The sequence below is a fragment of the Copadichromis virginalis genome, linkage group LG19 (assembly GCF_057382275.1).
Source record: "Copadichromis virginalis isolate Kocher_CV1m ecotype Utaka linkage group LG19, C_Virginalis_male_GT1.1, whole genome shotgun sequence".
Classification (NCBI taxonomy): Eukaryota; Metazoa; Chordata; class Actinopteri; order Cichliformes; family Cichlidae; genus Copadichromis; species Copadichromis virginalis.
The window spans coordinates 9,649,759-9,663,977 of NC_140636.1; the positions used below are offsets into that span (position 1 = coordinate 9,649,759).

Genomic DNA, 14,219 nt, shown 5'->3' on the forward strand with positions numbered 1-14,219 from the left:
TTCAGACTTAACTAAATTAAACCACATCCCACTTCTAAAGAAAGTAGAAGGCGATCTGACTAGATGGAAATCTCTACCCATATCACTCATGGGAAGGGTCGCCACTATAAAAATGATGATCTTGCCAAAAATAAATTACTTATTTTTGATGATCCCTAACAAACCATCACAAGATTGGTTCAGATCTCTGGATTCATATATTTCCAAATTCCTTTGGAAAGATAAACCCCCGCGTATCAGCTTACAAACGCTACAAAGAACCAAGGATAGAGGAGGATTAGATCTGCCTAATTTTCACCAATACTTCTTAGCCAACAGGCTTCAGTTCATCTCAGAATGGTTAAAACATACCTTCCTAGATGAGCCCTGGCTAGATGTTGAACAGGCACTATGCAAGGATCTAGAGATTTCAGGCCTACCATTTATTATCTCAAACATCAAAAGACGTGAATGCTTTAAAAGTATCAACATCAGCTTTTCTCTGACAGCATGGTGGGAGTTTCTAAAAATAACGGAGTCTTCATTAATCCCATGCAAACGTACACCTATCTGGAATAACACTGACATATTATAAAACAATAATATGATTAATTTCCCAAAATGGAGTTGTAAAGGAATTAAATACTTAGAACAAATATTAGAGGGAACAGAATTTATTCCATTTGACAGACTAGTTGCACAATATGGGATCAACAAGAAAAGATTTTTAGAATATCAACAAATTAAATCCATAGTAAAAAAGAAATTTAACCTCAGTCAAGTTGAATTACAAACACCACCAAGTGCGGCACATTTCCTTACTCTTAAATCCCCCAAATTATTATCTAAAATATACAGAACACTTTCTAAAACAGATGAATCAATATCCCTTCCTATTGCAAAGTGGGAAGCAGATTTATCGGTCAGCTTAGACCAAAACTTCTGGTCTCAGGTATGCTTAAAAACCTTTAAATTGATTAAAAATCCCAGTCTGCAATTAATACAATACAAAATACTACATAGAGTGCACTATACAGGTCATAGGATGTTCAAGATGGGCTTTACATCTTCCAACAACTGCTCACACTGTCAAGGCAATACACCAGACAATTACATTCACGCTCTTTGGTTCTGTCCACCAGTGCAGAAGTTTTGGCGCGAGATATGTGAAGACTTATCAAAGTGTCTGAAATGTAAAATTCCAACCTACCCTTTAGTATGCTTGTTGGGGAAACAGGATGAGGTCACTACAGAAACTAATACAGGCCACATGGTTTTTACTGCCCTATGCATCGCCAAGAAAACGGTCCTCATGAACTGGAAAAATAAAAATAATCTTAATTCTAGCCAATATAGAAACCTTCTAATAGATCACATTAGTCTCGATATAGCCTCTGCCACCACATTAGATCAATCCCTCTGGGCTCCTTTGATCGGCTCCATCACCTAGCGGGGGTAGGGGGTCGTGGTTTGGTCCCGCCTTAGCTACTGTGGTTGATATGGAGTTGGGATGGGCTTAGGGCGCCTGGAGGACCCCTAGAGACATTATCCCTGGAGGGCTTAACCCGGGGGTTGTGTTCATAACCTGGTTAGTGGCTCTGGTCGCTCTTAGAGGTTGTTCTCCTTGTGGCTGCGTGCAGGGGGGCTGGAGGATGGTCTGTACTGGTGGACGTAGGTTACTGGCCTGGTGGCCTGGCTGCCCCTGAGTGGATCCGGGGCAGGCGTGGGAGTTTGGGGTTCGGGGGTGCTTCGCCTCCGTGCTGGGAGGTTGTTCCATCCTTGCAGGAGTCCACTCTGCAGGTGGGGGAGAGACATAGGAGAGGTGGAGAATAAACTTAACCTGGGTGTCTGTTGTCTTGTGTAGTCTGGGAGACGATTGAATGTTGGGGTGGGTACAGTTTCCTCTGCGGTGGGGTAGGGTGGGCTGCCCCGGGTCCTGTGGGGCTTGGCAGTGCTACCGTAGGCCCCGGTCTGGATGGACCTGGGCTCCCTTGCCTTGGTGGGTACCAGAGGACGGGAGTGCCTACTGGAGTCAGCGGGGGAGCTGGCCCTAGGGAGGGGCATCCTCCCCTCCCTCCTTTTCCTCCCCATCCCCGGCTACCTCCCTCTTCCCGCTCCACCACACTCACCCACACAGGTAGGGCCTTGGAGTCTCTACCTGTGTCACAAGGGTGCAGGGGAGACATTCCCCCCCCCCCCCTCTGTCCCCTTCTGGCCACCTGTGCCTCAATTTTATCTCACAACTTAGACATCCACATTACTTACACTCTCATAACACACACATATATATAGGGCCTTGAGGGTGGGCACGTTAACGGCGTCCAGTGGACGGTCTGTGTACTCAAACCTACCTCTGGCGCTGGTGCCCAGCTCTCAATTTTAAATCCATGTAGACATTGAGGGTTCTCGGGAGGGGCCGTGCTAACACCTGCTGCTCTCTGGCAGCAGCACCATGCTCTCCCTTGTTTTAAATGCACTTTAGAACAACACGCAGCAACACTACACATGAGCAGGAGGAGGGAGGTATGGGGTCTTCACACTCCCCCGTTCTCTGCTAGCCATTGGGGCAAGGGGGCTGGGAGGAGATGTTAGCTGTCCGATTGGCCTCCCTGCTGCTGTGGAGCCTGGGACGGTCTGCTTGCCTCCACCCCGGGGGGGAAGGGTAACATCTCTTGGGTCTGGGTTCTGTTTCCCCCTCTGGGGGCGAGGGTACCTGGACCCGGGGTATAGAGTATGTTTGGGGAGTGTGATTGTGTGTACATGTCCATTTATGTCAATCCTTACGTTGGGTGAGTGCTGAGTGTTTGTATATGTGTGCATGAGGGTGGGAATGTATGTTTGTGTCTGTGTGTGCCTGTTTGTCTGTGTCTATATGTCAGGTCGGGTCTTAGACTCCATCTCTCTGGGAACTCCCAGGCCCTCCAAGGCCTATCTCCCCTCACCACACTCCCTGCCAGTGACTGATGCCCTCAGGGGTCGGTGCATTGGTGGTTCTTGGTGTCCGGGGCTGGGCACTCAGGTATGTACCGGCTCACTCCCGGTGGCTACCTGGCGGGGCCTGGCGCCTGTTGCTCGGTCAGGCCTCCTCCGGGGTGCAGGGGGCCCTCGGGCCTCCGGGCCTGCGGCTTGGTTCACTCTGGCACAGCTGGCTGCCGGCAGAGCCGGCGGGCACGCCGGTGCAGCCACCTCTAGCTTCTGCTCGGTGGCTCCTGGGTGACGCCTCGTCTGGGGATCCTCAGCCCTTCCCATGAGGGTGGCACGGATGCCCCTCCGGTGGTTCTCTTTGGGCTCTCGCACTCTGAGGCCTCTGGATGTCTGGGGCCTGGATCTCCTCCATGCCTGCTTCATGCCCTGCGGGACGGGGCTATGGCTCGCTACATCCTCTTGCAGACCATTACATGTGGAAACCATTTGAATACAAGCGCGCTGATCCACACAGGTATGCACACGGATGTTCACTGCTCGTAGACTTAAATTACACCTTTCTTGGCTGCTACTTCAAAACACATTGTGCGCTATCTGCCCTGCGTGCTGCACAACAACATTGAATATTTAGTATTTACTGCTGTTTACACTTAGCTAGATTAATGCGATGGTGTTGTGTTTAGTATGTTGCTTTGGTTTGTTTTTGCTTGTTTTCTATTCTTCTTCTCTCAACAGGTGATCCAGGAGATTTTTTTTCTCCCCCCCTTTCTCACTGTCCCTCTCCCCTTCTGTTTTTCTTTTCCTTCCTCTTTCTCTCTCCCTTTCCTATCCCTCACTCATGTCTGTCCCGTCTGTAACATCTGAAAATAAAATATAATAAATAATAAAAACAAAGGTCGATCAAATGGACCAATACGGCAATGCCACGATGATCCATTTGGCAAAGTAAATCCATTGGGTATCCTTGTTGGTCTTCAGACAACAATTCTGATGGCTAAAGAACCAAATGGTAAATGGCCTGTATTTATATAGCGCTTTACTAGTCCCTAAGGACCCCAAAGCGCTTTACATATCCAGTCATCCACCCATTCACACACACATTCACACACTGGTGATGGCAAGCTACATTGTAGCCACAGCCACCCTGGGGCGCACTGACAGAGGCGAGGCTGCCGGACACTGGCGCCACCGGGCCCTCTGACCACCACCAGTAGGCAACGGGTGAAGTGTCTTGCCCAAGGACACAACGACCGAGACTGTCCGAGCCGGGGCTCGAACCGGCAACCTTCCGATTACAAGGCGAACTCCCAACTCTCAAATGGGACAGGCAAAAAAAAAAAAAGAAGAAGCTTTTTGAGATCAAATAGAAGAAAATACATAACATTAAACATGTTAACAACACAAAAGCCATATTAAACGCAGACTACTTTAGGACAGGAAGTAGGATTCGTCGCGTCATCACTGAACAACCGGATTACTTATGTTTGAGCAAAGGGGCAACCAATCACACAACTGGCTCCGCCCTGTCTTTCTTGATTGACAGACAAAGTCATTCTGCTGAAAAGTTGCATTATGAAATAAATAGGCCATTGGGAAAAACGGGATTTTGAAATAAAGACTGACTTTGAAAAAAGGACATTTTGGATTAAAAACGGCTGGGAATAAATAAAATGCCTCAGGAATAATCTCTGTTATTGTGAAAAATAATGATCATGAAATAATATTTCACAATAATAAGTAAATTTATATAGCAGAATGCAATATATTTCACAATAATGAGCTTTTTTTCAAAATGTGTTCAATTATTTCACAATATCATTCTCACATTACATATCTGTGTCTTATTTATTCACCTAGTAATTTATTTCATCATGACTTATTTATTTATTTAATTTTGAACACTTTGGAGTTCCATAGATGTATCTCTGCTGACAGCACAGCATTACAAACTTGTCTTGTCTGGTTTTACAAACTATTCAAGTCTAATGTAAACGAATAGTACATAATTATTCTGTTCTTACAAATCACAAACCTATTTAGAGTCTTTGAAATTAATGTCCATCAGCATCAGTTAGTGAGTGGTATATATCAGAGAGCAAGTGAACATTTAGTCATCAGAGCTGATGTGTTAGAGGGTTAGGGTTAGCAGGAAAAATGTGCAAGTCTGAGGATTTCAGAAAATTTGACAAGGTTGACTCGGTTGGAGCATCTCTAATACTGCAGTTCTTGTGGGATATTCCCAGTCTGCAGTGGTCAGTATCTATCAAAAGTGGTCCAAGGAAGGAACATTAGTGAACCAGCCAGGGTCACTGACAACCAAGGCTCAATGCAAGTGGGGAGTGAAGACTGGTCTGCGTGGTCCGACCCAACAGATGAGCTGCTGTAACTCAAACTCTACAAAAGGTTCAAGCTGGTTCGGATTGAAAGGTGTCAGAATACACAGTGTATCACAATTTGATAGGTATGGGACTGAATAATTGCAGACCAGTCAGAGTGCCCATGCTGATCCCTGTCGACACCCAAAAGCACCAACAGTGGGAATGTGAGCATCAGAAGTGGACCATGGACCGTGGGTGCACTGAGAAGAAGGCAAGTCTGAGTGGCAGTTTGATGCTTTTGGGCAATGTGGGAAACCTTGGGTTTTGCCATCCATTCAATTCAATTCAATTTTATTTATATAGCACCAGATCACAACAAAAGTCGCCTCAAGGCGCTTCATAGATACAGACAAAATCCCAACAATCATATGAGCCCCTATGAGCAAGCACTTTGGCGACAGTGGGAAGGAAAAACTCCCTTTTAACAGGAAGAAACCTCCGGCAAAACCAGGCTCAGGGAGGGGCAGCCATCTGCTGCGACCGGTTGGGGTGAGAGAAGGAAGACAGGATAAAAGACATGCTGTGGAAGAGAGACAGAGGTTAATAACAGATATGATTCAATGCAGAGAGGTCTATTAACCCTTTAGAGCCGGTCAGAGCGGGCACGCTCTGTTTTACGTAACTATTTTTAAATCCCGGTAGCTCTGCAACCACGTAAGCTAGCGCAATAATTTTTTTTGCATATGAAACCGGAGGAGTTGTACTTACATCTTATGCCATCAGCTTGTCCTAGGTCACGGTTTCCTTCCACATAAAGCTTTGCAAAAACTGCATAAAAAGCGCTTGCAGCAACAAAAACATAATATTCCAGAAACACGCTTTGCCGATCTGATCAGCTGTTCATAACACTTCCTACGTTGGAATAGACGTCAGCGCGAACTTTTGCATGTCCGCCATTACCTGCCCGAAACCGGAAGTGACGTCATTTTCGCGGAAATGTAGTCTTTTTTACCATCAGGGCCTCAGGGCCTATACTGGTCTTTTTAAAAGTTATGTTTGACTTTATGACTTTCTGTGTCGTTTCTGGGATGCTTAGGACTCATATTGCATTGCTGGAAATAGTTTATTTTGATGCATATGCTGCTTTTTTGCAAATTTGCAGTATAATATTTATTTTCGTTTTTCCTGCAGTGTATAAAAATTGGTGTATTTCAAAAATAAAACTATGAAGACACTCAAAATAAAGTTCCTGTGGTAGGAAACTATTTTGTGCAACTTTTTTGTATTTACAGTTTTGAGGGATAAGGCTCTTAAATTTCTCCAACTAGAAATATATGTTAAAAAAGCAAAAACGATTTTCATTTTTTTTGTAGTTTATTGCACTTTTTTGCAATTTATGTAATTACTATGCACTTAATGAATACATATTATTAAAATCTGGGCTATAATTGTTGTATTGATGTATAGCAACTTGAAATGCTCCCAAAAATGGCACCACACCATGTAAAAATATAATATAAGCTCTGGCGGACTTGGTTCTATGGTAGGTCTTAAAGGGTTAACACATAGTGAGTGAGAAAGGTGACTGGAAAGGAAAAACTCAATGCATCATGGGAATCCCCCGGCAGCCTACGTCTATTGCAGCATAACTAAGGGAGGATTCAGGGTCACCTGGTCCAGCCCTAACTATATGCTTTAGCAAAAAGGAAAGTTTTAAGCCTAATCTTAAAAGTAGAGATAGTGTCTGTCTCCCGAATCCAAACTGGAAGCTGGTTCCACAGAAGAGGGGCCTGAAAACTGAAGGCTCTCCCTCCATTCTACTTTTAAATACTCTAGGAACAACAAGTAGGCCTGCAGAGCGAGAGCGAAGTGCTCTAATAGGGTGATATGGTACTACAAGGTCATTAAGATAAGATGGGGCCTGATTATTTAAGACCTTGTATGTGAGGAGCAGGATTTTGAATTCAATTCTGGATTTAACAGGAAGCCAATGAAGGGAAGCCAAAACAGGAGAAATATGCTCTCTCTTTCTAGTCCCTGTCAGGACTCTTGCTGCAGCATTTTGGATTAGCTGAAGGCTTTTCAGTGAGTTTTTTGGACATCCTGATAATAATGAATTACAGTAGTCCAGCCTGGAAGTAATAAATGCATGAACTAGTTTTTCAGCGTCACTCTGAGACAGGATATTTCTAATTTTAGAGATGTTGCGCAAATGGAAGAACGCAGTCTTACATATTTGTTTAATATGTGCGTTGAAGGACATATCCTGGTCAAAAATGACTCCAAGGTTCCTCACAGCGTTACTGGAGGCCAAGGTAATGCCATCCACAGTAAGAATCTGGTTAGATACCATATTTCTAAGCTTGTCAGGGCCGAGTACAATAACCTCAGTTTTATCTGAATTAAGAAGCAGAAAGTTAGCGGCCATCCAGATCTTTATGTCTTTAAGACATTCCTGCAGTTTAACTAATTGGTGTGTGTTATCTGGCTTCATGGACAGATAGAGCTGGGTGTCATCTGCATAGCAGTGAAAATGTATGCTATGTCTTCAAATGATGCTGCCTAAGGGAAGCATGTATAATGTAAACAGAATTGGTCCTAGCACTGAACCCTGTGGAACACCATAATTAACCTCAGTGTGTGAAGAGGACTCCCCATTTACATGCACAAATTGGAGTCTATTAGATAGATATGATACAAACCACTGCAGTGCAGTACCTGTAATACCTACAGCATGTTCTAATTGCTCTAATAGGATATTATGGTCGACAGTATCGAACGCTGCACTAAGGTCTAGCAGGACAAGCACAGAGATGAGTTCACTGTCAGAGGCCATAAGAAGATCATTTGTAACCCTCACTAAAGCTGTTTCTGTGCTGTGATGAGCTCTGAAACCTGACTGAAACTCTTCCAATAAGCCATTCCTCTGCAGATGATCTGTTAGCTGTTTGACAACTACTCTTTCAAGGATTTTTGATAGGAAAGGAAGGTTGGAGATTGGCCTATAATTAGTTAAGACTGCTGGGTCTAGAGATGGCTTTTTGAGTAAAGGTTTAACTACAGCCAGCTTGAAGGCCTGTGGTACATAGCCGATCATTAGAGATAGGTTGATCATATTTAAGATCGAAGAATTAATTAATGGCAGGACTTCTTTGAGCAGTTTTGTAGGAATGGGGTCTAAAAGACACGTTGATGGTTTGGAGGAAGTAATTATTGAAGTTAACTCAGAAAGATCAATTGGAGAAAAAGAGTCTAACTTAACATCAATGGTACTAAGAGTAGCTGTAGATAATATTACATCTGTGGGATGATTATTGGTAATTTTTCCTCTAATGATAAAAATTTTATTTGTGAAGAAGTTCATGAAGTCATTACTAGTTAACGTTAAAGGGATGGTTGGCTCAAAAGAGCTCTGACTTTTTGTCAGCCTGGCTACAGTGCTGAAGAGAAACCTGGGGGGCATCCATGTGGATGCTACTTTGACACGTACCACCTACCTAAGCATTGCTGCAGACCAAGCACACCCTTTCATGGTAACGGTATTCCCTGATTGCTGTGGCCTTTTTCAGCAGGATAATGCGCTCGGCCACAAGGCAAAAAATAGTACAGGAATAGTTTGAGGAGCACAACATTTAGTTTGAGGTGTTGACTTTCCCAGATCTCAATCCAATCAAGCATTTGTGGGATCTGCTGGATAAACACATCTGATCCACCGAGACCCCACCTCACATCTTAGAGCAGAGGTCCCCAGCCCCCGGGCCATGGACCGGTACCGGTCCGTGAGTCGTTTGGTACAGGACCACCAGAGTTGAGGCTCGGGTGTGAAATTTATGGTTTTCAGGGTTTTTATCGTTAACTCTGTTTCCCTGGGTCTTTTCCCGTGTCTTATGAATAAATCATCTTTTTTTGGTACCAGTACTGGTTTTACTTTGTTGTATTTATCCGCGACACCTTAAAGGCCGGTCCGTGAAAATATTGTCGGACATAAACCGGTCCGTGGCGCAAAAAAGGTTGGGGACCGCTGCTCTTAGAGGACTTAAAGGATCTATTTCTAGCATCTTGGTGTCAGATACCACAGGACACCTTCAGTGGTCTAGTGTTTTGGCAGCAAAAAGGGGATCAACACAATATTAAGCAGGTGGTCATAATGTTATGCCTGGCTGGTCAAATATTTGTTCTGTCTCTAAATCCATGGCTGTGATGAATATTTACATAAAGTTTGTGTAGAAAATGAGATGTTACAGGTAAACACAAAACATCAATGCAACAAATGCAGGATTTTGCAGAAGCTTTCAGTCTACTGTTAAAGTTATTATCACCGAACATGAGGAGGAAGTTCCAGTGTGCACAATGCATGCAGACATTTCTTCATTTTAGCCGTGTATTCTCTGTAAATGATCCTCTATTTTATTAGCACACGCCTACTTGTGGTTTAATGTAGCTGAGATATTAATGCCAGTCATCTTTATTAAATTCTGCATATAGCACTTCTGGGGGATAAACTGAACCTGGTATGTCTGAGATGTAAAAACAAAAATAAACCAATATAAAACAGACCTTATTTTGTTATTATTAAATTTAAGAGACTTGCTTCACAAACATTGTGAAGTGTCTGTGGTGAACACTTGATTGGAAAAGTTAGTAAGTCTTTTTACTTAATTTCATGCAAAAATATGTTTTTGTGCACATGCTTGCTGAGCATTACTGTGAGCATGTGAGGAAATCAGACATAATACTCCCTCCGTTCTGTGTGTACCTGACGTGCCGGATGTGGGAGAGCAGCATGGTGAGATGGCCAAGGCGCAGAGTCTGCTGCTGGGTGGATAGGCCCAGTTTGGAGATGGCCCAGACCAGCGCATCGATCACAGAATCCAGGAGATGCAGCAGTTTGTTTCTGCTTTCCAGCTCTTCTGGAGTCTGCGGGGAGCTCGTGCACAGACCTGTGAAAAACAGCACAGCTACGTGTCATTACTGAGACCACTGATCCTTTTTTAAAGACGTGCCCTTTAGTTACACACGACCATAAAAGTTTAGATGCTGTTTGAGACGTAAATAGAAGCAGAATTCAATAACATACACATCATTTATACTCTATATACTTATAGAGAAAACATATGAATAGGTTAAAACTGAGAAATCAGATGTGGCACGTTTGAATTTGACAACAGCAATATATTTAAAATTGCTGGGACAGCAACATATTTTTGTCATTGCATTACAACAACACTGCAAAAGTGTGCAACTCATCATATTTCCCATTTCATAATGCAACAAATGTTTTAACTGGGTCACTGGTCTGGATTGCAAGCTGTCCAGTACTGAATATCTTAGCTTTCTTGAGTGAGTACATGTACTGTCACAATTATACCTAGGATAATGTTCATTCAGCATTCAGCACTAACCCGTTTGTAAAAACTGATCTGTACCGTCTGAATCCTATTGATACTATATATATTATCCTCACCTCTTTGCATATAATCATTATTACTGAGCTCTGGCTCTCATCCATAGTGTGTCTTTGCACTGTTTCCCTGCTTCACGCCCAATTTGTGGTGGCAGATGGCCACCCCAAGCCTGAGCCCCCTGAGCCTGGTTCTGCTGGAAGTTTCTTCCTGCTAAAAGAGAGTTTTTCCTTCCCACTGTCACCAAGTGCTCACTCGTAGGGGGCCATGTGATTGTTGGGGATTTCTCTGCAGTAAAGTAGGATCTTTACCTTACAATATAAAGAACCTTGAGGTGACTGTTGATGTTGTGATTTGGACATTTGATCTTGTTAGTTATTTATCTACACTGTCTTTCACATGCTAGTGAACCCTCAACTCATCTTTACTCCAGGACTAGTACTCAGCCTGTGCGATCATTGTAGTTATTTATCTACACTGTCTTTCACATGCTGGTGAACCCTCAACTCATCTTTACTCCAGGACTAGTACTCAGCCTGTGCGATCATTTCTTTGCAATCAGCCATTTAACATGTTCTTTTTAAGCATACCTTCTGTTGCCTTGCCCATCATTATGTGTACCAGAATTAATGCACTTAAAAAACATCACATCTTACTTAATAATCTATACATATCATTTCCCTGATTATATTCAAGCATATATGCACACACACACCTGAACCATGGAATCTGTGAGTGTATAAACTTCTTGACTTGCAGGGAAATAATAATAAAGCTTAAATTAGATCCAGCCATTGCAACTGAAAACATGGTTTCGACAACAGTGATAGACTGACACTGACAAAACATTCCAAGATTAATAATAGCCTGGTAATAATCCACTCATTATCTCATCTTTGAATAAAACACGTAACCTGGTGTTCTTTGGTATAAATTGTTGCATGACATTCTACATCCTGATTCAGGACTCTGTAACCAATTTAACCTAAGCTGTGACATTTATGAGTTCGTACAGTTTCTTCAGTCAGGCCATCTGGATCATCAAAGAGCCCGAATGACATCATGACGGACGCTCTTGATGAAAAACTAGAGGATGGAAGAGAGAAGGAGCTGTAGATCAACTAGTGTCCGCCCACCACCAGGACAGAGGATGGATGGAGCAGCTCAGTTACAACTTTCCATCTGTCATTAATCTTCTCGACTCCTTCTTTTCCTTGACTTTTCAGACTTGCTTTCGCTTCTTGCACAATTTGCCCTTTTTTTTTTACTCCAGCTGCAGTGGAGCAGAGTTAAAAGAGAGAACATAGTCTGGCAGAGGATCTTATGTGTGCGTGAGGGAGGAAACTTTGTTAAACATGTGGAGAGGTCGGTCACCTGGATGGAACCTGCCTGCAGCGTCTGTTGGAGGTGGTTTGTAGAGGACACTGTGACCACTGGAAAAACATTAAAGGTGAAAAAACGAAAGCCGCCCTGCAATAAGGTCCAAATTCACAGGTCACTTCATTATCAAACCTTCTTCAAATAACATCTGCCAATGCAACTTCTGTGGGACGGTCACCGTCATGTTGATTTTAAAAGCCACATCAAGGACTGGTGTAGTGTAACTCTGCTCTACAACGCTTTAAGGGGGTTATTTATTGTACGAGACGTTGGGAAATTTCTATGAACCTTAAACAAATGAAATGCTAGGAAACTTCAGAGGACTGTGAGTGTACTCTTCTCCCATGACCAAAATAAATAAATAAACAAACCAATAAATTATTTCGTAATCTAGAAATCTGGACACTGAACTGTACGTGTTGTTCCTGGCTTGGGAATGCCTCAGGATTGCCCTGGATAAGCTGGAGGAAGGGGCTAGGAAGAGGGAAGTCTGGGCCTCTCTGCTCAGGCTCCTGCTCCTACAACCCAGCCACAGATAATCAGAAGAAAAAGGATGGATGAATGGAAAATTGGAAGCACAAGACTGCATCATCAAGACTGGAAATCAGCCATTTCAAGGAGTAGTGCAGAAACGAAAATCATAGCAGGAAAATAACTATGATTTATGTTTCTTTAATAATAACTGGGTCTGATGGGTACTAGAGAGTATTGCTTTGACAGTCAAACGTTTGGGTGTAAGTTAAGAAGCACACTTTAAACAGATACTGACATGTGTAGTCTTTAGTTTGGTACTTTTATACTCACTAAAAAACCTTTACTTGAAGTATGAGTACCCCAAAAGTGTGTGTGTGTGCACATGTGTGAGGGATTATGTCAGAACTAAAAAGAACAAAAAACCAAAAACACCACAAATAGCGCACTGATTGGATGAGGTGGAACAGCGTATTTGCTTATTGAAACCTCATTCCAAAATTCTTCCCCATCCTGTGGTTTTATGTGCGTCAGTAACACTCACTGGAGTTGAGGAGGATCATGGCCTTCAGGCAGACGTACTCCTCTCTCTGCAGCTTCAGCTCACGGAACCGAGAGGTGGCTGCCAGCAGCATGTCGAAAATCTCCATGATGCCCTCCACACACTGTCCCTCCTCCCTAAACAGACAGAAAGAGAAGAAGTGAAGAAAAACAAGATGGAGTGGAGTGAACAAAAAGATAAGAAAGGGGAAAGAGGCAGCAACGAGAACCAAGATAAACTGAACATGCTGAAAGAAATTTCTATTACTTTGTGCGTCCCATTTATATCAACTCTTGTAGGCTAAAAAAGTTTATTATGGTGCCTGAAAACCATAATAATATGATGGAAAATTTAAAAAAAAAATCTATTTCAGCTGCAATTTTGATGAACCAGAGGATTGCAGTGTCAGCACACAAGTGCTAGTGGTACATTTTAAGACATTTTAGCCTGGTGGCAGTTGTGCCCTGCAACCTGCTTTGCAACCCACTTCTTCCATTCCCTGCTATATATGACTTACTCAGTGTCATAAATCAGAAAGGGCTTAGAGGTTCCAGAACAGAGCTTTACCTTTTGACATAATAAAACAAACTATAGTCATGAATGGGAAAATTGGGTATTAAAACCTCATCAGCTAACAACTTCCTATTGGTAATCCACATATTAGCAACCATCCATGAAGAAATTCAAGCCAAATACTGATGAATGTGTAAGAGAGAGCAGAAAGAGGTCAGAAAAGCAGAAAGAAAGACTTGATAAGACAAAATAAATTAGAAAATGATTCAATGGGCCGGTGGATGGATTTGCATCCAGGATGTTATCCTCATCTTTCCAAGGAGAAAGGCTGACAGGAACCTTACAGAGAAAAATAAGGCCGTGTTATGAAAACACATCAAGGCTAGCCTAAGCCTATAGTGATAGTTTCCGTGGCAGTGAAGAAAGAAAGGTCAAACACTGAACTCAACCCACCATTTCCCTCGTATAAATTTGCTCCTACCCTCAGCTCCTTCTGCATTTGCCTTTTTCACAAAAAATGTAGCATTTAGCTGTCTGACTACATACTGCTTCAAAGTCCTTAACAAAAATAAGGGAATTACATACACAAGAAAGTGGGACAAAGGGGAAAACTCAGGGTAAACAGCAATTGGTAAAGTCCTGTGAGACTAAACAAGAGATGAAACATTTTATAGCATCTACAGCATGCAG

General features: G+C 42.9%; 1 protein-coding gene across 4 annotated transcripts in view; it reads right to left on the reverse strand.

The window, feature by feature from the left end:
• The window catches only part of esr2b (estrogen receptor 2b), a 67,503-nt gene that overhangs the window by 19,910 nt on the left and 33,374 nt on the right, over window positions 1-14,219 (reverse strand). For all 4 annotated transcript variants that reach the window (XM_085441502.1, XM_085441500.1, XM_085441501.1 and 1 more), the window contains exons 7-8: window positions 13,020-13,153; window positions 9,979-10,162 (exon numbers count right to left, since the gene is read on the reverse strand). In XM_085441502.1, the coding sequence (XP_085297628.1) occupies window positions 9,979-10,162; window positions 13,020-13,153 (318 nt within the window). The remainder of the gene's footprint in view (window positions 1-9,978; window positions 10,163-13,019; window positions 13,154-14,219) is intronic.